Genomic DNA, 27095 nt, shown 5'->3' with positions numbered 1-27095 from the left:
ATTCAATCCTAGAAATTGTTTTCAGGAATTTATCCATTTCTTCTAGGTTGTTCAATTTGTTGGTATTGGTCCTATTTTTCATAGTAGTCTCTTACGATTCCTTGTAGTTCTGTGGTGTTGGTTGTCCTTTGGTTTTATTTCAGTTGACAGTATTGCTCTTTCATTTCTGATTTTCTTTGAGTTACTTCTCTTTTTTTCTTGATGTATTTGGTTAAAGGTTTATCAATTTTGTTTATTTTTCAAAGAACCAGTTCTTAGTTTTATTGATCTTTTATATTGTTTAGTCTCTATTTCATTTATTTCCACTTTGGTCTTTATTATTGCCCTTCTTCTACTAAATTTGGGCTTTGTTCTTTTTGTAGTTCCTTTAGGTGTAAGGTGTAAGGTTGGAGTGCTTGAAATTTTTCTTGCTTCTTGAAGTAGGTCTGTATCACTATTAACCTCCCTCTTAGGACTGCTTTTGCTGCATCTCAAAGATTTTAGACACTGTTTCCATTTTCATTTCTCTCCATGTGTTTTTTTAATTTCCTCTTTGATTTCTTGGTTGACCTACTGGTTGTTTAGTAGCATGTTGTTTAGCCTTCACATACTTGTTTTTTCCGTTTTTCTTGTAGTGAATCTGTAGTTTCATGTGTTATGGTCAGAAAAGATATTTGATGTGATTTCAATCTTCTTAATTTTTTTCAGACTGGTTTTGTGGCCTAACATGTGATCTATCATGGACAGTGTTTCATGTTGCCCTGAAAAGAATGTATATTCTGTGGTTTTTGAATGAAATGTTTTGTATATATCTGTGAAGTCTATCTGGTCTAATGTGTCATTCACAGACATTTCTGTCCTGTCCTGACTGGGCCATGACTGCCACAGGTGCTCTGGTGGGGGTGGCTGACCTCAGCCCAGCTGGTGGCACTGGCCGGCTGTGACTGCTGTGGGCACACTGCTGGACAGGGGTAGCCCTCAGTGTGGCCGGCTGAGAGGCCTGGATGCAGCTATTGAGTATGCTGCTTGGTGGGGCTGGCTTTCTGCTTCCCTGAGGCAGGAGCTGCTCTGGAGGGGTGCACATGACCTAAAATTTCTTTCAGGTATAACCCAGGCGTTTTTCAAATTGCTGTCTCTGGTTCAGTGTTGGAGTGAGTGATAGAGTTCCCTGAGCCTTTAAGAACAGACTTTCCATTTCGTATTGCCCTCAGGCTGTCCAGAGTTAGGTCCTGCTGATTTTCAAAGCCGGAAATTGAGGGCTCATCCTCCTAGTGCAGATCCCCATAGGGAGGTAGGGTGCGTGTGTCTGGATATGGGGCTTGATCCCTCTGCTCCTCAGGGAGGACCTCCTGCCTGTGCTACCACCCCTGTTTGTGGGTTGCTGTGCTGGGGATTTTGTTCACAACTGTGTCTCTGCCTCATCTACCCTTCTCAACATGGCTTTTTGTCTTTAGCTGTGGAATAGCTGTTCTGCTAGGCTCAGGTTGTTCTGAGTGAATTGCACTCCATGTATTCGCAGCCTTGATGTATTTGTGGGAGGAGGTGAGTTCAGGACCCTCCTACTCTGCCATCTTTCCAAATCCCAAGATCTGCTCTCCTTATACCCATTGTAAAAGGCAAAGGTATGTTTAGGAATAATGAACTTTTATGGTTTAGGTCACATTATTTTCATTTTATGGGGAGATTTGGATTCAGTTTTGAAATGCCATCCAGTCTTGTCGCTCTTTGGCAACTTCCTGTGTTTTTGCTAAAGCGTAGCTCTTAGAGCAAAATGGCTTCACAGTTTGGCCCCAGGACATATTTTAAGAACACTCTTACCTGGCAAGGACACGTCGTAACTAATTTTAACGACTAGACAAAACTGAGTATTGTTACACTGCCAGTTTACAATTTCTGGATTTTAAAAGTTTTAATAATATGAAGAAAATATGAATGCCACTTTTTGAGTTTCAATCTAATTAGCGGTTTATTTTTTAGGACCTGTTACTTCTGAAAAGTTACATAGTCAGTACAAATGGTTGGCACACAAGTAACCATGAAATATGCTCCCAGCCCACCTGTGCTTACCCATAAAGGAGAGTTTAATAAGATGAAATATAGCATAGATATAAATTATAGCCTAAATGATTTAGTTTTTAACTAGGAAACTCAGAAAGTTTTTGGTATAAATTATTGAAATGTCTACTTCTTCATATAAACTTTGATATATTTTGTTTAAATATTTAAATGTTAAAGGACATACATGCGTATAGGGTAGTACCCTCCCTGCCTCCATGTCTGGTTTAACTTTCCATGGTTTCAGTTATCTGTGGTTCAACCATAGTCTGGAAGCAGAGGATCCTCCTTCTGACATAATGTCAGAGGTGAATAGTAGTGTAACACTAGGTCTGTGTCATTCCCCTCCCTTCAAATCATCATGGAGGCATTTTATCATCTCATGTCACAAAAAGAAGGGTGAGTATAGTACACTTTTTTTTTTTTTTAAAGATTTATTTGAGAGAGAGGGAGGGAAAGTGAGTGGGGGGAGGGGCAGAGGGAGAGAAACTCAAGCAGACTCTGTGCTGAGCATGGAGCCTGACATGGGGCTCGATCCCATGACCCTGAGACAAAATCAAGAGTTGGACACGCAACCGACCGAGCCACCCAGGCACCCCTACATTAAGATATTTTGACGGAGGCTACATTCATATAACTTTTATTATAGTATATTGTTATAATTGTTCTATTAGTTATTGCTATTAATCTCTTACTGTGCTTAATTTATGAACTTTGTATAGGAGAAAGCATAATATATATAGGGTTTGGTACTAGCTGCAATTTTAGGCATCCCCTGGGGGGTTGTCTTTGAATGTATCCCCTGAGGATAATGGGGGGGGGAGATAGGATGTGCTGTATGATTAGATCATTTCCTTATTTTTAAATCCCTTCAGATATTTGGGAAAACTTATTAGCAGCAGGTCTTTGCTTTTGGACAACTCAGTGATCACTTAGTTGTCTGTGTGTTTTTGCCAATTCTCTACACTGACCAGAGAGGGAGTGAGAACCTGTTTGGGGTTTGTCACTGGCATGGATGGAACATCTTTATCAAGGGTGCTGAGCTGTGTTTTGGCTTCAAGTTTACCTGCTAATTCAAATGAATAGATTGTTTGCCCAGAAACATGAAATTGTATCTCAATGTCTGCCCTCAAATTAAAGGTCATCACTATAATTTCCAGCTATAGTTGGCTAAAGGAATATTAAGAATTTTTCATAAAACCCTAATCCTACCCTCCCGCCCATTGTTGAAGGCGCATTTATCAGTGAAATATCTGCTGCAGAAACTGATCTGTTTCTTCGTTGGCTCTTAGCGCTGTGAACTCTAGCTGTGGAGAGGAAATCTAAAACAAGGCCCTCTATTCGGGCCTGCTCAGACTCCTGTCAGCGACGGGGAGGGAGTGGGCTGCTGACCTGCAGGAGTCCAGCCCCGGGGCAGGTGCTCTGCTAGCTTTGGACTCCCGGTCATCCCGCTAGATGGCTGTCCTTCGGCTCCCGCGGACAGATGCTCTGGGGCCTGATGGCTCCGGCTTAGGCCTTGCCTGCATGTCTCTGCCCCTGGGGGTCTGCGTCGTCACTTCCCCTTACTTGCCAGGCTGCTCCTCCCTGGCCCCATGTTTCCAGAGTGTTTACCTGCCACCTGGTATGTCCAAACTATCTGGTTGAATTTCAGTTTTGTTTCTGAAGAGCCCCCGTCTTTGCAGAATCACATGAAGAACTGACAGTCAGTATTCTTTTATTCAGCTTCTTTTCTTGCCGTTAGGGTCCTGTCTGCTAAAATGTGTCAATGTCCTTCACCTTTCTTGATTTTGAAGATTTGTTCTCAGGAAAATATGCACTTTGCCCTCCAGTTGCAATTCCTATTTCAGCAATACATAGGAGAACAATTTCTTCCTACACAGGCTGTGGATAGCATCATTCCCCAATGTCTATAAACAGGGCCTGGTTCATAGTTCTAATTAACTTTATTAACTTGGAGCTGAAAGGAGGTGGCAACTTAAACAAGGAAATAAAAAGCAGTGGACCTCGCCAGACTGGTTCCACCTAACTGCTTTTTAACTGAAGGTAAAACAGCATTTACTTACTGCACATAATAAAGCAAAATAGATGCTTAGATAGACGGCAGAGCACAGTCTAGTTACAGCTTATCTACAGAATATGCTAACTACAAAAAAATCCCCAATTTTTTTTTTCACTTAGTGCAAGTAGCAAGTTTATTTTCTTTAATATAGGATTGAGTTAATGTGATGCCCCAAATGAGGTAAAATTGCAACATTTGCACAGGAAAACCTTCCTTGACACACTTTGATCTGACAATAAGTTTAACAAAGATCTAAAGAAACTGCAATTTCAGGTTTGTTCACAGAAAAAAACCATTACTTGGGAAGTTTCAAAATGGCCATTCGATCCCAAAGGGAAAAACGCTCTCTCGGTTGAGAGTTTCGGCAGCACTGTAATACCATATACATCCACTTGATACAAAAGCAGGTGCGTTTTACAAAGAAAGAGTGCATACATTCCTAGTACATCATTTTTGGAAATGTGCTCAACGGCCTTATAGTCTCCTACAGGGTCTAATGAACACGAATTCAACAATGATAACAATGAGCTTACATGCATTTCCTCACAGCTCTCTCATATTCAATTTTATGTTCCTGATGCTACGTTGATAGCATGAAGATCCGAGCAAAAGAGAAACCTGGGCCCATATAAACAACATGCATGGAATATGTATGTATACAGATCAAGAGTTGACAATGATGATTTGATGTTCATTAATGCTGAAAACAGGACGGTAAAAATTAGTGACTTAGAAAAATGGTATTTTCTTCAGGACACATTGCTGAACACATGGCCACCTACCTGTTTTCTAAAGCATTATGTATAATTTAACCACCAAATATAGAACACATGAATACCAGGAGACAAGAAAAGCATTAAAACCCATTACAATCTTGAATAAGCCAAGACCTCAAGTACATAGAAAAAGCACTGCAATCATGTTATTTAGCTTTATTTTTCTAACATATATCATAATTTAAACTATATAAAGTCACCTATATAAAAAGCAATTTTTTTTTTCAAGTGGTATAGCTTGGAGCATGGCTTTATGTTTGGCTTAATCATTTTTTACCAGTTTAATTTATAAAGCTCGTAATCTTGCCAGCAGGGCTTCAACTTCGGGAACAGATTCGTTTTTAGAAACAGAGCCAAGAAGTTCCATTTCCTTTTTTCTGTTGCTTTCTACATTACAGGCTTCCTTCTTCTCAACTGCCTTGATCCTCCCCGTAGACGTATGAGTGACTAGATTATAATTAAGCTCCTTGGCGACTGGAGTCCTCGTTGAGTTGCAATTGATATTGTAGTGTGAACGTGACCCTTCTGTCAACTGCACTTTCTGATTTTCTACAGTAAGGAAGAGAGAAACAGAAAATTTATCACTGTGATAAGCAAGGACTGTGCACATTATGAAACATTAATTTAAAATAATTATTCTCAAACAACTCCTCTTAGATAAATTAAAATATTCAGAGAAGGGTAGATTGGAAATAAATACACATAGTTTAAGAATAAACTAAAATATAAATAGACAACCCTTTCCTTAGCATGCATGCTGATTTCCTTCTGGTCTCTGCTCAAATGCTCTACTAAGCAGAGAGGCCCTCTAGGACCATCCAGCAGAAAGAGCACCGCCCTTTCCATCACACATTTACCCTTCTTCATAGAACTCCTAGCCACCAGACACGTCATCTACCTGTTTACTTGTCCACTGTCTGTCTCTTTACTAGGATGTAAGCTCCCTGACAGCAGGGGGTACAGTTCTAAATACCACTTTAACATCAGTGCCTAAAATGGCCCTAGGGCAAAGCGGTGCTCAATATACACTGAGTAAGGAAATCCTCTGCATACTCTAGGACCCAAGATATGCATTAGTTGGAATAATATATTTTTTTTCTAAAACAAAAACAAAACAAAAAGGAAAGTTTCTACTAGGTCTTTAAAAACTCAATGATTTCCTTCAAAAGAAATAAAGCATTTGGCAAATTAAACCTTCTTAGCAAATCAAAATTATGTCCTAATCTGTCACATATACACACACATATTCATAGACATGTATCCATATGCACACATATATTCTTTTATTGGTAAGTGACACTGAGCCTGGCGTGGAAGGCTAGAAGGTGAGAGTCACAATAGCTAATGACCAATGGCTTGAGCTGATTGACTTTTGCAGGGAACGCTAGATTTTCTTTCAATTAACTGGCTTATCGCACAACCTTATGAGTTATTAGACCTCAAACTGTTAAAAAACAGACACCCTCAATATTCATGTAACCTTGAACGGGGCTTGAAAATGGCTTCAACAGACTTGCCATGACATTTAAAGTTTTTTGGTTATTTGCTGAGAGATGTTCCATTATCCCAATAGTAATGACTCTCGAGCACAAGCAGTCACTCATGACAGTGTGTTTTATGTGAGTGCTGAAAATTCCAACCGAAAACAGCTTGTACATTAAAAGGTGGCTGCTGAAGATATTTACTGCACTGTCATTTCCTGACCAGGGGCTTCCAGTGATGGATGAGTATTTTACACACTTTCTTGGACAATCTCAACAAATTTTAGAAGTATGATCACCTTTTTAGCTGTTGGAAGAAAATAAATAGTTTTCTTATCACCTCCTCTACCAGGTGGGCAATTGTTACTCAGAAATCAAAATCTAACAGAGCACTGATTTTCTTAGAGCTGTTTATGCTTTATAATTTATAATGTACATATTGTGTTTGCAGTAAAGACGACAGAGGTCATAGTATTCCTGCAGTTCCCATGACTGCACAAATTATTATTTTTTTTTATGGTATCTACCCTCCCGCCCCCAGAATGTCTGAGAACTGCATTTGTAGCTAAGTGGAAATCTTTGGTCAGCTTACTGCTCTTTTCCCCCAGACATTCCTATCTTTTCTTGTCGTTTGATTTCTTGTAAACGACTCCATCATGATGACATTGCCAATGAAGTCGCTGGTATTCTGCTGCTGGGCAACTCTAACTCCAGTTGTGACGGCAAAGAAGACAGTAAGTTGGCTAAAATATGGGCGTATAATAAACACAAAGTACTGCATACCTTCTCTGGCTATGAAATGGATCAAGCCCAATTCCCTATGTGGCAAAATGAAGGAAAAGGGTGGGATTTTGAGGATTGAAATCCACACTTCTGCTTGGCTTTAATAAGTTAAGCTTGTGTGTCGCAGGTTCTAATAATCAACATCAAAGAGCAGTTGTGAGAATTAATGCAAATGATGGGGGTGACACCAGCCTCAAGATACTTGATCTCCCCTTCTAGAAAAGTTTTTTTTTTAAAGATTTTATTTGAGAGAGAGATGCAGACTCCCTGCAGAGCAAGGAGCCCAATGCAGGGCTCAATCCCAGGACCTGGAGATCATGACCTGAGCCGAAGGCAGACGCTTAACTGACTGAGCCACCCAGGCGCCCCTCTATAAAAGCTTCTTAAGGGATGCATCTACCACCCAAGGCTGACCCTTCTGACTTTCTGGTGACTGTACCGGTGAGGTCTGAAATGTCATTTTATTAACAGCTTGCATTTATACAGCACCTTTAGTTATAAAGCATTTGTTGCACTTTAAACATTACCACCCTTATTTTATAGATGGAGAGGTAAAAGCAAAAGGAGGTTAAGTCATTTGGTTAGACTTAGTTACTGAGTAAATCAGTGGCAGAAGCCAAATGCTGTCTCTAGAGATACTAAGGCTGTCTTAAACAAATTTGAAAAGCTTTTTGCCAAGGAAAAGCGCTAAGTAATTCAAAGCTAAGTTTCATAATAATCATATCCTGTACTTATACCTCAAAATGCTTTCTGTCACATTTAATTCTCTCAATAACTTTGTAAAGCAGATCGCAGACCCATGTAAACTACCCCAGTACAGTACATCCAAGGTCCTACATGTGCTCCTTCTCTTTCTGGGTCTTACTGAAATTGTGACAATGAATTTCAAGTACGACCTTTACTACTACTGCAGTCCCCTCGTCCATTCTTTCTTCCATTCTGTGAGACAAATATTTCACACCTCCTCCTTTCTTATCAAATGTCCAACGTGTTCTCCTTCGCTGTCATTTAACTCATTCAGAGAAACAATCAGAACTCCCATAAGCTTCCACCTGCCCCCAATATCTATCTACTTACTGCATATAGACTCTTCCCTCCTTAGGGTCTTCTGTGCTCCCCTCTGAGGAGCCTTAACCGTGAGCACCACGTACTACTGTCATTTGTCTATTCAAGGACATCCCTCTGACAGCTGTGTCCTTTCTCTATAGGAAAGGTTTCCTTCTTCATGTGATCACTCCCCTCAGCATCCAAGTAAGTTGTAATAACCCCAGTCTTTAGAGAAAATATGTATTTGACTCCACATCCTCCATTTACTCCCTCAATTGTCAACTGCCTTTACAGCAAAACATCTCCGAAGAATTGCCCATTCTTACTCTCTCGGTTCCTCTCTTCCTGTATTTCTCTTGAACCCACTCCAATCATGCTTTTGACCCTTTACTCTTCTGAAACAGCTCTTGTCAAGGTCACTAATAAACTGTGTGTTGCTAACAGCAAGTACGGTATATCCACTTGGATATTTTAGTCCTCCTTTACTCAACCGATGCCAGATCCAAGGATGAAATGCCTAGCAAAGCCTGCGCTTTTCTTTAACCGTTTGCTCTTTGAACTTCTTTGGAGGCTTAGGTGGATACCACTGGGTGGGTCAAAGCAGGCAAGAGCATTTCTACCGCCTTTTTTTTTTTAAGGAAACTCCAAATATTATTTTGTTCCTATAGCACACCCACAGAGAAGAGAAAAACCAAGCTAGCATTTAACTCCTCTGTGGTTTCAGGTGGAGAATCTTTTATAAGAAGCGACGGATAGGATGACACAAAATGGAAAGTGGCCATTCCTGAAACCACCAAAGAAATAAAAAAGAAAGTGCACCAGGACTTCTTTAAGACTGAGCTTCAAGCTCTTAGATAACAACTCTTCACTCCAGCCCTCACATTTATCTCTCCGCACCTCAGTAGTCTCCAGGTGGGAGACTATTGCAGTTTCTTTCTCTTTGCTTTGTTCCCAGTCATGGGAGTCCCAAACTGTGGAACCGAGGATATCTCGTCTGAAATTGCAAAGCTGATAAAGTTGAGATGGAGTCTCCTATCCCACTGCCACTAGCCACAATGTTTACAGGTAGAAGGAAGCTCCCAGGTGCACGTTCACTTTTATTATAATGTTGGTTCAAAGCCAGGTGACTTTTGCCATTATTATTGTTTTAAACGTTGGCTATTGGTGGCTTCATGTGGGCTGAACTACAGATACAAATTCCACACAAAAATATGCACTTGGTTTCTAAATGGTTCACTTCAAACATCAGGGGATGGCACAATGCTTTAAATTGGAGAGAACGTTCTATAGGTGCCCAGAGGCATAAAATAAATCGTAATTTGAAGCCAGTGGGCTCATTGCCTTTTCCCAAGAAATTAGACGGTTCCAAATACAAGATGACACACTTGGACTCTTTCTATGAAAGATAAGGCTGGGGTATCAAAAAAAAAAATTTCTATATCCTGTCAATTCAAATCCCTATCAGTACACATTTTTAAAGGGAAACTAAAAATATTAAGACAAAGCAGAATGGTTGCTTAACTCTCCAAAGTGAGGAGGCTTGTGCTATTATTTTATGAATCAAATCTAGGGCTTTACAAGATGTTACAATTGATGTCTGTGAAGGGAAGTATGATATATCTAGGACTACGGCCAATACCCAGGGCCATTGTGATTATGGTACAGATGGCAAGGACCAGCTGCTATTCTTAGTAGTGGGTCAGTAAGGGAATCTAATCCACACATCTTGTTTCTACGTTTCTGTGGAAATAAACTGAGAATACACGCTATTTTCCTTTAAGACAAAAACAAAAAAACCCCAAAAAACCCTCACTATTTCAATTTAATTCCTCACATGATTCTCATTCTAAGAATTGATTCTGGAGTCCCACCATGGCTTCTTTTTTTTCCCCCTAAAACTGAATGAAAAGTTGAAACCTGTTGAAAAGCTGAATGGCTCTTAAATACAGAGAACCCCCTGGACTTAAACATGAGAATAAAAGCCTTAAACTAGACTTAGGGCTGGATCCCACATGACCTTTGGCAGACTATAGATGTGGATGACAAAGCTAAACAAAACAAACCCAAAACAAAAAACACCCACCATCCTGAGCTAATTTTTCCCTTGTTTCCCCCGAGTAACACAAAAGACATGGGAAACTAGGAAAGTTGCTGACAAGAGAGTAAACATAAATATATGCGACTGGGCCTCCAAATGAGGAAATCTTTCAGCCAACCGTTGTTATCCTTCTTAGGCTGAGGCCCTGGCTGATGGCCCTTGGGGAAAACCCTCTCAGCCGCAGGAAATCTCAGTTATGGTTTAGAAAGAGGTATGATTCCCTTTAAGTCAGTATTGATCTCCCATCACATTGTGGTTCTAATGGGCACTGGCTCCTTAGAAGTGCCAACTCTCAGATGAAATATAAAACTGAGCTCCTGCCTTTTGTGGTCACTGGTGAGCCTGTGGCAGCTTTGACAGGAGGAAGAACACAAAACTCTGGTGTCCTAAATTGACTGCCTCTGTTCGGTCTTCCAGAAGTTTGGTCCCTCTTCCCCATTCTTTACCTTTTGCTCTTAACTATTACTTTGACCTACTAAGTAGCTGTTTGTTTCACCCCAGAAATGGCTTTACTTGGTGTGAGAAAAAAATAACCCATAAATATAATTTTTAAAGCACTACTGGGTGTACAGGATAGTAAAGTGTGTGACAAATATATGTTTTTAATCTATGCAATAACTGAAGTTAGTGCAGCCGCCAGCAGCCGATCTCCCTGTGGTTTTCCTTACTGTTGATTTACTGATGCTATAAATAATTGTCTTCCCTTAGTTTCATTTTGCTGTTCATTTTACCTTTTGTATTGAAAATGTGTAAAAATGACAAAAAGAGCAAAAGGGCATTTTGTATACAGTCAGAATCTTTTGGGAGTGCCAAGAGACTCTTCCTGAAACCCATTACGTAAAAACAAAAAACAACAAAACAATTACTCCCCCAATTCAAAAAAGACAAAGAGAATGATAAAGGATATCTCTGAATAAAGGAGATAATTGACACTTGTTAAAGAAACATGTACATAATGGAGTCACTTGTGCTGGGCCCCATGTCACCAAGCCAAGACTTTACACCTAACATAACTGCAGTTTCAGCCTCACCCAGGAATGTAACTAAAGGTTACCAATCAATCTGGAATTACCTGGCCAGCATGGTGAGGTAATCTGCCCAATAGACCCTTTTGGTCTCCTTTCAAAGGATGGTGACCTTGCCTGAAGTACACCCTTTCCTCATCTCACCCCCTTTCAGCCTATAAAAGTCTTCCATTTCTTACAGCTCCTTGAAGCTCCTTACTGTGTGCTAGATGGGATGCTGCCTGATTCATAGATTTCTGAATAAAGCCAGCTTGATCTTCACATTTACTCAGTCGAATTTTGTTTTCTAATAGATTTGGTGGCAGCAGTGGGATCTAAAGTGAACTTTTGGGAGCTTTGGAAACAACCAGAAACACAGAAGTGGTACCCATGAATGTTTTTGAGTTTTTCCTTGCCATTTCTGAGGGCTGTAAGTTCCTCTTGGTTCTGACTTCAGCTCTTGCATTGAGCTTCTAATCTAATTGGCTTTCTAGTTAGTTCGACATTGGGAACAGCTGGCAGTTTGGGCCACAATTCTTGTTTAATTGGTGGAAACCCCTGACGTTGATTCTGTCCCCAAATCCACATGGGAACTGTTAGTGGGAGTTTGCAGTTCCCCAGTTACGTGGAGCCCCCAGTCCCCATTTGTTGAGGTCTGCTGCTTTAGTACTTCCCCCAGTCCAAGGTTCCTTGGTGGGAACTGGTAGTGGGCCACACAGGGCCTTTTCTTGTCCGGGCTGCAGCAACATCTTCTGGTTATTGCTGGTATATTAAGGTGCACAGGTTTGTCTGTCTTGTTTTGTGTACATAAAGGCTATTGCTAAAGGAATCTGTGAAGCAGCTGCCAAGTTGGCAGGCAAAGGTGTAGCATTTAAAAGCTTGTTACAGTTCTTGCCACCTAACCCTTGTTAGGATAAGTTGGTCACGGGACAGGTCAGATTGACCCTAGGTCACCAGCCAACCTCAATTTCTGTGCAGTGAGGTATATGGCAAACACCACAGAACCCCCAAACCAAAAGGCACATCCCTTTTAAGTATTAGTTTGACTCCAAGAAATCCAAAGGCTTAGCTTTAAAAAAAAATTTAAAAATGAGACCCTTAAATTCCAAAAAGTTGAGTGTACCACCTTCCAGCATACCTGTTTATTTCATGTCTAAGAACTAAGGTTACAGAACGTAGAAGTATCGAAAAAATGGCAAAATCTTACTAAAGGCAACCAAGATTGTTCATTTAAAAAGTGCACTCAAAAGCAAGAGTTCCTGAATTAAACAGAATGGGGTGCCTTCTGAAAGGCTTCAAGATTCCCAAATTGTTCCATTAAAAAATTTGTAACAAAAGGCTCATGAAAAATTAAAGACACAAGAGGTACCTAAAACAAAAGATGATAAAACTGATAGGACTCCTACTGTTCTCCTCTACCTTCTGTTACCTGAGTACTCACATTCTAACTCTGTCTGAACTGCCTTTCAACTCTGAAGAGACTATTAAACAGTTACCTTTACAATAAAACCACCAAAAGTTGTGGGTGATCCTTCTCAGGTATCAATCACTCCTTGATCAAAAATTGAAATAAGGGCCACAATTATGGAAATTTCCTAAAGGGACGATCCCCAAGAGTGTTCTGAAGAATTTAGTCATTTTGGGGGCCTTATCAGCTTTTACAAATGATGGTGGGACCTGGTGAAGCCCAAGAATGGATGTGGGAAGCAAAATGGCAAAACATCCACGATGATTTTTGAGATACTTGATTTTCAACATGGTCCCCTCATGGACCAATAAAAGCTCACAAAATAGCAACTAATCTTTTACAAGCCATTCCTAGGATTTTCCCTGCCTGCAGGGATTGGTTTGTTATTCAAACACACAAAAGATATATCTATCTTCCTACAGCATTCCAGGTTCCATACAATAAACATCACCCAACCTGCTCTTACTGCCCGAGTAGTTAATGCATTATCTCCTGAGTGGATTGAAAAAAGGCAGAACATAGAATGGGAGATCACCAGTATGTCTGAACTTGCATCCATAGCTGAACACTGTGTAAGGTCTTTGGAACACAACCACAAACAAAAGTCTACCAAGTGAGTGACCTTACAGCTACAATAGACCCAAGGTCACGCACCAGAGATAACCCTTACCTGCCTATATCACACCCTCTAGGCATCCACCATTAGAATATGGCCCAAGGGTCAATGTTTCATTTGTAATCAACTGGGCCACTGGAAAAAGAAGTGTACTGAAAGGTACTGTGCAAATTCTTAACATCAACTTGAATAAAGTAGCTCTTTGGTCAGAGGCTGATAATTGGAGTCTGATGGGAATATTTTTAAGGCCTTCTCCCCTTAGCTAAAATAGAACTATGGAACCAGAAGGCAAGAAAAACTTTCTAGCACCTTCATAAAAGGATTTATGAGTGGATCAGCCTACGATGTCATTTAAGTTGCAACCCAACTCCTTGAGGAATTAAAAGCAACTGTCCTTACCTTATGAATCTTTACAAAACCAGAGAAATAGCTCCAGAAAAAATTTAAAGCCCACCTATTCTTTCTACCAATCCCCAGACCTCCTCTATTTATCTTGAAATGCTTGTAAATCTTGTAAAAATTTTGGCCCTAGGAAACAAAAGTCAGGCACTTTTGTCAGGCACAGAGGAACTTGCATTCTTTCCCTGTGCCTTTGAGATGTAAATGTTCTACTTGATCCCTCCAGGAATTCTTACCTAGGTCATCTCTTTCAAATACCGACTTCAGGAATAAGAATGGCTACAGATGGTGGATGTAGGAAGACCCTGAACTCACCTCCTCCATGAGCACACCGAATCTACACCTCTTTATAGAACAATTTATCCTGAAGAACTGAGGGCTGACTGAACAGCTTCTGCACAACCAAACAGCCCAGATAGAGAATGAGAGAGAGGGATGGAGACAAAGGGATCTGTGCAGGTTCATCTGCTCTGGGGCACAGGAAAACAAACAAACAAGCAAACCACAGTTAAAAATGGCAACTAGAATATAAAGGACCCAGCCCTAGAGCCCTGCCACATGGCAGCGGAGCTGCTGGAACTCTCTCCAGGTCAGAGGGGCTGGCAAGTGCCACTGTTTATGTTCCTCCTCCTCCATCTTGATAGTGCAGAGGAGAGCAGGGTCCAGGCTCACTAACCAGACTGCCCACCTTAGGGAGCCCTGGGCACCTAGCCCATACCAGCCCCAGATGGCATGGTTTAAAAGAGCAACTAGAATATAAAGGATCTAACCCTAGAACTTAGCCAAACAGCAGGGGAGCTCTCTAGGACAAATGGGCTGTGAAGCAGTACAATTTTCATTTCCCCTCCACCTTGATAGTGTGGACAGGAGCAGGGTTCAGGCACCCTAGCCGGCCTACCACCTCAGTGAACCCTGGGTCCTACAGCCCACACTAGCCCCAGCCATCTCACCAAGGCAACCCAATATGGCACATACTGGGAAAACCCCTAATCAGTGCTCACCACAGCTTCAGCCCTCTCGCCAAGATGACATGGGTACAAAACATCCTGAAACACTCCAGGCCCATTCTCTGATTCCAGACAATTTGCCTGGGCACCTTCAGCATAGAGCACCTTGGGAAGTCCTGGCCTGAGTGATGAGGGAGGAGAAGGCTGGCTGAGGACAAAGCACAAGCCGCAACACCCTGCAACCTCCCCCCACCCCCCACTCCTGGGCAGGACCTGTGTGACATCCTTCCAGGAATCTCCCAACAATCTTAATGCTAATATCTTGCTAGAAGGGTAAACAACCTTAACTTGCCAATGGCAAGACCTCTGGTATCTTGTAGGTCAGTCCTCTTTAGCATATGACAGTTCTTTTGAAACCTCCCTTTTCCTTACTTCCCCCAACTCCGGAGTATATAATCACCACTCCTCAAGACCACAGTGCAGCTCTTTCTGCCCACGGGTCCTGTACCTGTGCTTTAATAAATCACCATTTTGCACCAAAGACATCTTAAGAATTCTTTCTTGGTTGTCAGCTCTGGACCTCACCCCACCAAACCTCACCTATACTCCAAAACCACATCATGTGCACTCCTGGGCTCCAGCTGCCACCTGGGAAGAATGCGCCCCTTGGCCCTCACATGCCTCAACTTTACCCACCCTACCAGGGTGCATCCTGCATGGACGGCCCTGGGACACCCCGGTTTGCACCCACTTCAGCTTCAGCTGTCCTGCCAGGGCACCCTCTGTGGAGAGAGCCCCGAGACTGCACTTCAGTTATGGTTATCCCACCAGAGCAGCCCTAGCACAGAGGGCCCTGGCAACCACAGCCCATGACAGCCCAAGCTCCAGCCAACCAAAGTTACCAGACAGATGACCACACACAAGATCATTTCTTCAAGTTTAGAAGTAGCTGTTCTGCCTAATTCATAGAAATAAACACAGAAAGTCAAGCAAAATGAGGAGACAGGCATATGCTCCAAACAAAAGGCCAAGACAAGATGTAAGAAAATGAAAATAAAATGAAAATAAGCAATCTACCTGATTAAAAATTCAAAGAATAATCATAAAGATGCTCACCAGACTTGAGAAAAGAGGAATGAATTCAGAGAAAACTTCAACAAAGTGGTGGAATTCATAAAAAAGAACTAATCAGAGATGGAGCATACAATAAATGAAATAAAGAATACAAATGAAGGAATCAACAATGGATTGGAGGATGTGGAAGAACAGCAATCCTTACGGCAGGGTAATGGAAAGCACCCAAGCTGAACAGCAAAAACAAAACATTTTCAAAAATGATGATTTAAAAAAAGGATAGGTTAAGGGATCTCTTGGACAAGATCAAGTAAACAAATGCTATATTATAGAGGGGTCCTGGGAGGTGAAGAGAAAAAGGGGCAGAAAATTATTTGAAGAAATAATAGCTGAAAAGTTCCCTAGCATAGGGAAGGAAACAGACACCCATGTTCAGGAATCAGAGTTCCAAACAAGATGAACCCAAGGAGGTCCATACTACAACACAAAATTAAAATGTCAAAGCTTAAAGATTGAGAATTTTCAAAGAAGCAAGAGAGAAGTAACTAGTTATGTATAATGAAACCCCATAAAACTATCAGCTGATTTTTTAGCAGAAGTTTTGCAGGCCAGAAGGGAGTGGCATAATATATACCAAGTGCTGAAAGGAAAAAACCTATATCCAAGAATATCTGTGTGGCAAAGTTATCATTCACAATGGAGAAGAGAGTTTCCCAGAAAAATGTTAAAGGAGGTAATCAACACAAAAGTCGCCTTACAAAAAATGTTAAAAGGACTTCTTTAACTATAAAACCAAAGGTCATAATTAGAAGAAAATTATGAAAGGAAAAAAATTTCATGAGTAAAAGCAAATATACAGAAAAGGTAGTGAAGCAGTTACTTATAAAGCTAGCATAAAGATTCAAAGAGAAAGGCAATAAAACCAATTATATGTAAACAACTAGTAAAAGGAACTTGCAGAGTAAAGACGTAAAACATGACAACATACACATAAAACATGGAGGCAGGAAGTAAAAATGAAATTATTATAGAATGTGTTCAAACTTAAGTGACCATCAACTTAATGTAGACTGCTATACACTTAGAATGTTATATATGAACCTTACGGTAACCACAAACCAAAAACCTGTAATAGAGACACGAAAAATAAAAAGGAATCCAAGCATAATATTATAGAAAGTCATCAATCACAAGGAAAGAGAGTAAGAAAAAAAGAGAAGTACAAAACAACCAGAAAATAACAAAATGGCAATAAGTATATACCTACCAAATTACTTGTAAATGGTCTAAGTGTTCCAATAAAAATACATAGCATGGTGGAGTGGAAAATACCAAGATCCATTTATGAACTGTCTACAAAAGACTCACTTCAGTCCTAAAGACATATTTAGACAAAGTGAGATGATGGGAAAAGATATTTCATGCAAATGGATGTAGTGCGGGAAAAAAATGCTAGGGTAGTAATACTTATATCAGAAAAAATAGACTTTAAAACAAAGACTGCAATGAGACAAAAAAAAAAAAAAAGGATTTACATAATGACAAAGAGATCCATCCAACAAGAGGATATAACAATTGCTTAACTATCTATGCATCCAATATTGGAGCATCTAAATATATAAAGCAAATATTAACAGACATAAAGGGAGAGACTGACAGTGGCATAATAATACTAGGAGACTTTAACACCCCACTTACATCAATGGATAGATCATCCAGGGAGAAAATCAGTGCACATGGAACATTCTCCAGGATAGATCACAGGTCACAAAACAAGTCTCAATAAATTCAAGAAGACTGAAATCCTATTAAGCATCTTTTCCAACCACAATGGTATGAAACTAGTAATCAATTAGAAGGAAAAAAAAAATAACTGGGCAAAAATGGCAGGCTAAACAATATACTACTAAACAACCTAAGAGTCAATGAAGAAGTCAAAGAGAAAATAAAAATACATGGAGACCAATAAAAATGAAAACACAATGCTTCAAAATCTTTAAGACACAGCAAAAACGGTTCTAGGAGGGAAATATATACAGGCCTACCTCAAGAAATAAGAAAAAGCTCAAATAAACTATCTAACCTTGCACCTAAGGAATTAGAAAAAGAATAAATATTGCAGAAAAAGCCTTTAACAACATTCAACATCTGTTCATGATATAAACTTTCAACAAAGTGGGCTTAGAGTAAACATACCTTAAAATAATAAAGACAACATATGACAAATACACAGCTAACATCATACTCAATGGTGAGAAACAGAGCTTTTCTTCTAAGATCAGGAATAAGATAGGATGTCTACTCTCACTACTTTTATTGGTGGAAATAAAAGTCCTAGCCACAGCAATCAAACAAGAAAAAGAAATAAAAGGATCCAAATTGGTAAGGAAAAAGTAAATTTGTTTCTATTTGTAGATATGATACTATACAGAGAAAATTCCAAAGACTCCAACCAAAAACTATTAGGATAAATCCAGTAAAGTTGCAGAATACAAACTTAATATACAGAAATCTATTGTTTGTATACACTAATAATAAAGTAGCAAAAGAGAAATTAAGAAAACAATTCCACTTAAAATTGCACCAAAAATAAAATACATACGAATAAACTTAACCAAGGAGGTGAAAGACCTATACTCTGAATACTATAAAACGCTGATGAAAGAAATTGAAGATGGAGTGCCTGGGTGGCTCAGTCAGTTAAGCATCTGGCTCTTGGTTTCAGCTTAGGTCATGATCTCAGGGTCCTGATATTGAAACCTGCATTGGGCTCCCTGCTCAGCGAGGAGTCTGCTCTTCCCCCACCACACTCTGTCCCTGCTCATGCACACTCTCTCTCTCTCTCTAAAATAAATAAATATATCTTAAAAAAAAAAAAAAAAGAAAGAAAGCAATTGAAGATGACACAAATGGGAAGACATACCATGCTCATGGATTGGGACAATTATGGTTAAGATGCCCATATTTCCTAAAGCAATCTACATATTCAATGTAATCCCTATCAAAATGCCAATAGCATTTTTCACAGAACTAGAGCAAATCATGGTAAAACTTGTATAGTTCCACCAAAGACCCCATATAGTCAAAGCAATCTTAAGAAGAACAAAGCTGGAGGTATCACAGTCCTAGATTTCAAGATATACTACAACAAGATAGTATGACACTGGCACAGAAATAGGCACATAGATCAATGGAACAGAATAGAAAGCCCAGAAATAAACCCATGCATACATGGTAAGTTAATCCATGACAAAAGAGGCAAGAATATATGGTGGGGAAAAGATAGTCTCTTCAGTAAATGGTGTTGAGAAAACTGAACAGCTACGTGCAAAAGAATGAAACTGGACCACTTTCTTATATTATACACAAAAATAAACTAAGAATAAATTAAAGACCAAAAATGTGAGACCTGAAATCATAACACTCCCAGAAAAAAACATGGGCAATAATCCCTTGGACATCAACCTTAGCAACATTAATCTAAATATGTCTCCTCAGGCAAGGGAAACAAAGCAAACATAAACTACTGGGACTAAACCAAAATAAAAAGCTTTTGCACAGCAAAGGAAACCATCAACAAAATGGTAAGGCAACCTACTGAATGGGTGAAGATACTTATAAATGATATATCCAATGAGAGGTTAATATCCAAAGTATATAGAACTTAACACCAAAAACCCCCAAATAATCTGATTAAAAAATCGGTAGAGGATCTGAATAGACATATTTCGAAGGATGGCCAACAGACATGTTCAACATCACTAATTATCAGGGAAATGCAAATCAAAACCACACTGACATATCACTTCATACCAAAAACAAGAAATAACAAGTATTGGCAAGGATGTACACTGTTGGTGAGAATATAAATTGGTATAGCCACTGTGGAAAACAATATGGAGTTTCTTCAAAAAATAAAAAAATAGAAATACCATACAATCCAGTAATTTCACTAAGGGGTCTTTAGCCAAAGAAAACAAAAATACTAATTCAAAAAGATCTATGCATCCCTATATGTTTATTGCAGCATTATATGCAATAGCCAAGATATGGAAGTAACTTAAGTGTCCACTGATAGAAGAATAAAGAAGATGTGGTTTATATGTGTAATAGAATATTACTCAGCCATAAAAAAGAAAAGAGAGATCTTGACATTTGAAACAACACAGATGGACCTGGAGGGTATTATGCTAAGTGAAATGAGTCAGAGAAAGACAAATATAATTTGATTTTACTAATATGTAGAATCTAGACAACAAATGAATGAATAAACAAAAAGAGCATTAACAGACCCATAAATACAGAGAACAAACAGTAGCCAGAGGGGATGGGGTACGGAGATGGGCAAAATAGGTTAAGGGAAGTGGAAGGAACAGGCTTCCAGTTACGGAAGGAAAAGGTCACAGGGATAAAAGGCACAGCATAGGGAATATATAGTTAATGGTATTAGAATAGTGTTGTATAGTGAGAGATGGTATAGGTAACTTACGATGAGCACAGCATAACCTATAGAGTTGACAAATCACGGCTGAACAGCTGAAACTAATGTCAGATTGTATGTCAACTATCCTTCAATAAAAATAAAATACCAACTTCAAGGAGGAAATTACCAGGAAAAAAAAAAAAAGGAGACAGGGTTATTTTAAAACATAGGCAAATGAAAAACCTTGATCATTAAAAGGCTTTTGCCATCTAAGCAGGTGACCACAAATTATTCTATCTGCCAGAAACGTAATTTGGATTCAACATCTTTTGTAACTAATGATTATAAATGGAAGGTACATGGTCTCTGTGTCTGTCTTTATGTTTGTTTCTCTCTATATATGCTGTAGAGATGTGGTCTTTTCTACCTCTGGATAGTGTTACTAAAAGTAATCTGTAAAAGAGCTCTGTAATTGGCTTGAAGAGAATTAAGCACTCATATGCATTAAGGACTCCTAAAACCCTCAGAAATATAATAGAAACTAACCCAAATGCTTTTTTAAAAATTTAATATTATTTATTTATTTATTACAGAGAGAGAGAGTGAGCAAGAGAGAGCACAAGCCAGGGGAGGGGCAGAGAGAGAGGGAGAAGCAGACTCCCCGCTGAGCAGGGAGCCCGATGTGGGACCTGATCCCAGGACCCTGGGATCATGACCCGAGCCGAACACAGATGTTTAACCAACTGAACTACCCAGGCACCCTAACCCAAATGCTTCTTAAGTTCATGTGATCTGAGATAATTTCTGGTAAATAGAGGCTAGTTGAAATTTGTTGGATTAAAATAGATATGTCTTCAGAATTATAAGCATTAAAATTAATGTAGACGTATAACTTTATTCTACTTGAGTTTATTAGTCAAATTGGGTCACGTTATCTCTGTTACAAAATTTGTCAGCAAGAAAGAGCAAGAGATGATAGTTGAGTTTATCTCATGAAATTTTTGTGGGTAATTTAAACATAATTATTGAGAACAGTGAATTAAATAGATGTAAGAGGGGTAAAAAAGGTTTTAAGTCAACTTTTTAAATAGTGTCCCCAAATCTTTTTGGTAGCCTGAAACCTTAAAGTTTTGCTAAGTTAATTTAAATGATGGCTAGGCATTAAATATCGACATTATTTCCAAAGATTAAATACTGAAATAATTACTGAATGTAGGTTTACCCAATTTTGGCTTCCTTTTACAGAGGAACTAAAGATATTTGGGTATATTAGTAAACATGTTTTGTGCCACACTGAAGAAAGCATATGTTTCTACAAATTAAAAAAATTATTTTAATTTGTCAAGCCACAGAATGCTCATGTAAAAGACAGTTCACAATCGCTTACTTCTTTATTTTCACTAAAAATTACAGTTTTTAGTGTTAAAAATACCAATACATGTAATTAAAGCTGCTAGAAATAATAAAGGAAGCATTTCCATATGTAAGAAAAGTAGGATGTGTGTTTTCAGTAAAAGAAGGTCTGAAAAATGGAAATGTGTTTTTGTTAAGGAAAAAGTAATTTTGTCCTAAAGTGAGACTGGTTATTTCAGAATGGGAAAGGGTAAAAAAAAACTGGACGAAATTGTAGAAGATTTGAATCTTGGGGAAGGAATTTTATGGTAGTCAAGATGGCTAAGATTTGAATAAGTTAAGTTAAATAGAAAAGATGAGTTTTAATATCAAAAGTACACTGGTACAAAATTACAATTGTCTTTCTCTCTGTTAAAAGGACAAAGTTTTTCTGGACTTTGGGTCTGCTTTTGGTAACAGATTGTGAAAGTTTCTTTACCTTTTAAATAATCTGCATTGGAAGCAAAGACTTTGTATCTTAAGAAAAAAATTTACTGTGCTTCATGTTAAACTTTATCTTTGGGTCTTTGATTACTTAAGAAAAACTGAGTCTTCTAAATTCCTTAAGTCTTCTAAGTTCCTATGTCCTGCCACAATACTAGCATAATTCCACTTATCATTTTAAAATGTGTGTCACAGAAATAACCACATTTCCTTGTCAATTTCATTATAATCAACTCTCATCACATCTTTAACAATGGGAATTTTTAAAGTATTTTGTCATTTGCAGAGAGTTATTGTTTTACTCAGATGCTTTTGCAGAAGTGTTGCTGCAAAAGTGCATCGTCTTCAAGGAGATTCATATAAAGCATTTTGACAAGTACAGGTTTCTGATAACTTTAAGATCGTAAAAATTGAGCTGGGTAAGAATTTCCAGAACTAATAGAAAAACCAGAGTCAAGCTGAACAAGTAATTAATACACAGGACTGAATGAACTAAGGAAGATGATTATAATTTTTTTTATGATATTTTGTTTGAAACTGCTGGTTCTTTAATGTTTTGCTTTCTCAAATTTAAGGAAATCTTTTCTTAAGTGACCTATGACTTACAGCAATTTATTAAAGTATACCGTTTTAAAAAGATTTTATTTATTTATTTGAGAGAGAAAGAGAGTGCGCGTGCTCGCGTAAGCGGGTGAGCACGCGGACAGGGGGTAGAGGCAGAGGAGGAGGGAGAGAGAGAATCTCTCAAGCCGACTCTGTGCTGAGCGCAAGCCCAATTTGAGGCTCAATCTCAGGACCCTGAGATCAGGACCGGAGCCAAAATCAAGAGTCAGACACTTAATCGACTGCGCCACCTAGGCACGCCTAAAGTATACCTTTCTAAATGAAGATTGAACATTTACTTTTTCTCGGATTCATCCAGAATTTGAAAACTCTTGAATATTTTTTACATGGCAATGTAACTGGTTATTTGCATAAATTCAATAAGAATCTGTTCTCATAACAGGACACAACTGGAAACACTGGCTATACCTCCAAGGCTTTGACTGGAACACCATATTTAAGAGAAATGTGTATAGACTGAGATATGACCAGAAAGCTTTGAGGAAATGCCTGGAAAGATGAACCTGGTATCTTGCCTTGAGGGTTCCCAGCAGCCTTACCAGGTAAATAAGGATGGTCACTGCCTGGCACGCCCAGAAACCTTAGGATATTTTCAGGGAACTTGAGAAGAGAGGAATTCAAAGTACAGATTTTATAGGTAAAATCTAATAGCTTTTCAGAGGTCAATCTGAGATTCATTATGAAAAGTTCCATCAAAGCAGTCTTAAAAAAAAAAAAAAAAAAAAAGCTTATATGGCTGATCACTATTCTTGCTCCACTTATGTAAATAATCAGGCCAAGTCTAATGCAAACAAGTCAGTTTTACTGTGATTATCTTTGCTTAAAAAAATGGGGGTAATTGTAGAGAGAAAAATTATGTTTGTACCTTTGTAGATATTCAACTCTAATCCTACTGTCTTTGAGGTTTTGTTCTATACCTATAAACTAGACTAGATCCTGAATTCTAGTTTCCTCAAATATCTGGCTATGACTAAGGTTTCCAATTTTCTCTCACCCTTCTGACATGGAATAATTAAGAACAAAGACTGTCCTTGAATCTCCTTAGAAAGGATTATACTAGATTCCCCTCACAACCTAGATGGCAGCCAAACTTCAGGGACTTGAACTTCAGATACCCATCTCACAGCCAAGGCAGGCTCCACATGACATGTAGTCCTGTGCAGATGCTGGAGACCTCTAAATCAAACTGATGAGGAAGAGCAGTAGCTCACATTGAGGTCGACTGCTTCCACCAAAGATGCCAGATCAATACTTCTTACTTTAACAGAAAACACTGTCTTCTTTTCTTTCTTTCCTTTACTCTGGCAATGGCCTTGAAAGATAACTCTATCGCCCACATCTCCCTGGCCATTGCTAAGGAGGAGTAACTTTTCAGACTGCTGGATTTGTCCTCAAAAACTCCAATCTGTCTATGATACTAAAATACATTAACAGTGCCACCTTAGCAGAAATGGTTTGCGCCCTAACAGAATTTATATTTGACTGTTGTGGTCCTCTACCTTCTGGGCCTAGGAATGGCTCGGTGGCTGACACATGCTCAGCAATGCCTCTGAGGTTAATGAACCATCTCCTAACTGTTCATAAACAGAGTAAGACACCTCATTGCTCAACTTCCCTGAATTTACAATGTCAAGTTAGAAAAGATCTACCAGGAGGAGTTCATGACTCAGAATTTGCTTGCTTGGACAGGTACCCTACTTCCCTGGTTAGGAGTGAATTCAAATGAGGCTATGATCTGGAACTTCTTAATTTCTTGATAAGTAGTGCAGAATGTGCTGCTAAAGCAATAAAGTCCAAGACTCTCTGGTTAAAGTTGATCTTGATTATGGGATAGCTCTTGATTATCTTCAAAGAAGGAGGTATCTGTGCTATGGCCACCACCTGCTGCATCTTAATATTTCTGGGGAAGTTGAAACTCAGTTACATAAGATCACTGAGCAAGCCATGTGGCTTAAAATGCTGACTCCCTCAATGGGCTCTTTGACTCATTTGATTTTGACTGGTTTGGGTCTTGGGGACCATGGCTCCCAAGTACACTCCAGACATTGGGAATTATCCTACTTACAATAATTATTGTAATCTCCCTGGAGTGCTCTATTCTCAAAAGCTTTAAATGTATGTTCCCAGCTCCTAACCACCAAGCGAATGATCCACCTAAGACTGGAATGTCAGAAAAGGAACAAAAATAATGACCAACTTAAAAATTGTGAATCTTAAGTTGTGGCCTGTGACTATCACAGAGATTAAGCAAGACTTATCATGGCCTGTGAATACCACACAGAGGATCAACAAAAGCCGTAAGAACTACAGAGAGTTAGCGGAGAGTGGTACTAATGCCTTAAATTCTGGTTGCATTGATGCAGGGCCATCGAGCACAAGGGTCAAGAAAGAATTTTTGAGATGTTTTATGGTGCAAAAGGATACTTTTATTATATCAGGGGGACAGGACCCATGGGCAGAAAGAGTTGCACTTGTGATTGTGGGGAGCAACTGATTATATATTTTTAAATTTGGGGGGCGGAGATAGATAGAGATAACAGAAGTCTCTAAAGGGATTTCCGGATTTCTGTATGTTAAAGAACACTTATAGGATCCTGAATGGCTAGTCAAGATAAAGTTGCTTTTAGTCTCTAGAAAAGCATTAACATTAAGGCTGCTGTGAGTCCCCTGAGGAATGTCACACTTTGCATGTGTCAGGTATTTATCAATGGGTTACAAGTTGTAAGGAAATGTAATTTTATCTACATTTTTCTTGCCTTTGTTCTCCTCATCAACATCTCTCAGTTAAGTTGAAAGTCTAATCAAAAGGGAGGAACTGTTAAAAAAGGAAACAACAGGCCCAAAATGGAGTCACTTGTGCTGAGTCCCACGTCAGCAAACCAAAACTTAATCCTAATAACCTAATAGCAGTTTCAGCCTCACCCAGGAATGTAACCTTTAACCACTCAATGTGGAATTACCTGGTCAGCACTAGTGAGGTAGTCTACCCAATAGACCCCTTTCATCCCCTTTCAAAGGAAGGTGATTTTGCCTGAAACAGTTCACGACTTCCTTGTCTCTCTCCTTTTCTTCCTGTAAGTCTTCCATTTTGTACAGCTCATTGAAGCTCCTTTCTATGTGCTACATGGGATGCTGTCTGATTCATAAATTGCTGAATAAAGCCAGTTTCATCTTCAAATTTACTTAGTGCAACTGTTTAACATAATTTAACTAGAACTTTTTTCCCTTGCTTTTCAGAAACCCATCATATATATACTTCTGTTCAATCTTGTTTCATATCATTGCCCTTTAAATAAAAATTCAAGATAGCACTTCTATTTTACAATTCCCTGTCCTGGGCCTTGCTAATTGCTCATAAGGTTGGATGGAACTCAAGATGCTGCAGGATCCTGACTACAGGGCATCCAGGTTAAGTCCAGACTCTTTTTTTTCTATAGTGAATAGTAATGTAAACCCTTCCATTCAATTCCTTATTTCTGACATGTAATCTGTTTGTAATATATTACTTGAATTGAATGTCCCTCTCTATAGTTGCTTCCCTTTTTCCCACATCTTTATTCAATTCTTAGCAAATTTTAACTTGGTTTTTATCTATATCTCTCTATTGAAACCTAAGAGCCTCAAAATTCCTAAACTCAATGGAATTTGCAACATTAGAATACATATAATAGCAAATTTCGGGGCATCTGAGTGGCTTAGTTGGTTAGGCAGCCGACTCTTGATTTTAGCTCAGGTCATGATATCGGGGTCCTGGGATCAAGCCCTGTGTCGGGCTCTGTGCTCAGTGGGGAGTCTACTTCAGGATTCTCTCTCTCCCTCTGCCCATTCCCGCTTGCTCTCTCCCTCTCAAATAAATCAATCTTAAAAAAAAAAAAAAAAAATTTGGTTTGCCTTTATCCAGGTTCCTGGGAGGTGGCCTCTAAATCCCTGGAATTTCTAGTATATGTGCTGCCAAAGTGAGCACTAAACCCCTGGAATTTCTAGAGTGATAGGAGAGTCTCTGTTATTCATGGTAGGTCCCTAAATAGTTTATGGTAATTGTGATTCAGAATGGGGGAGTGGCTACATCAAAAAGACCAATCATGTGATTAGAATGTTGGGGTTTTGAGTCAAGTGATATAAGCCTGATCTTCAAGGAGGGGAGGAGGGTAGAGACTGAATTCAATCATGTGGCCAATGATTCAGTCAATCATACCTAAGTAATGGAGCCTCAATACAAAGTCTAGACACTGATGCTGAGTTTTTCTGGTTGGCAATATGATGTAGATTGTCACACACTGATGTGCTGGGGAGAGATAATATATGCCTGGGGACAACAGAAGTTTCATGTTTGGGACCCTCCCAGACCTCACTGTGTGTGTGGTCTTTCTTTGGCTGGTTCCAACTTGTGTCCTTGTACTATAATAAAGCTGTAATAGTAAGCTCC

General features: G+C 39.2%; 1 protein-coding gene across 1 annotated transcript in view; it reads right to left on the bottom strand.

Annotated features, from left to right (window-relative positions):
• Window positions 1–2572: 2572 nt before the first annotated feature.
• DIAPH3 (diaphanous related formin 3) overlaps window positions 2573–27095 on the bottom strand; it is a 484064-nt gene continuing 459541 nt past the window's right edge. The window contains exon 28 of the mRNA XM_032402899.1: window positions 2573–5418. Coding sequence (XP_032258790.1) covers window positions 5156–5418 — 263 coding nt within the window. The 3' untranslated portion in view covers window positions 2573–5155. The remainder of the gene's footprint in view (window positions 5419–27095) is intronic.

This window comes from Phoca vitulina, unplaced genomic scaffold, assembly GCF_004348235.1.
Source record: "Phoca vitulina isolate PV1807 unplaced genomic scaffold, GSC_HSeal_1.0 scaffold5, whole genome shotgun sequence".
In the NCBI taxonomy this organism is placed as follows: Eukaryota; Metazoa; Chordata; class Mammalia; order Carnivora; family Phocidae; genus Phoca; species Phoca vitulina.
This window is presented reverse-complemented; position numbering and strand designations above follow the sequence as displayed.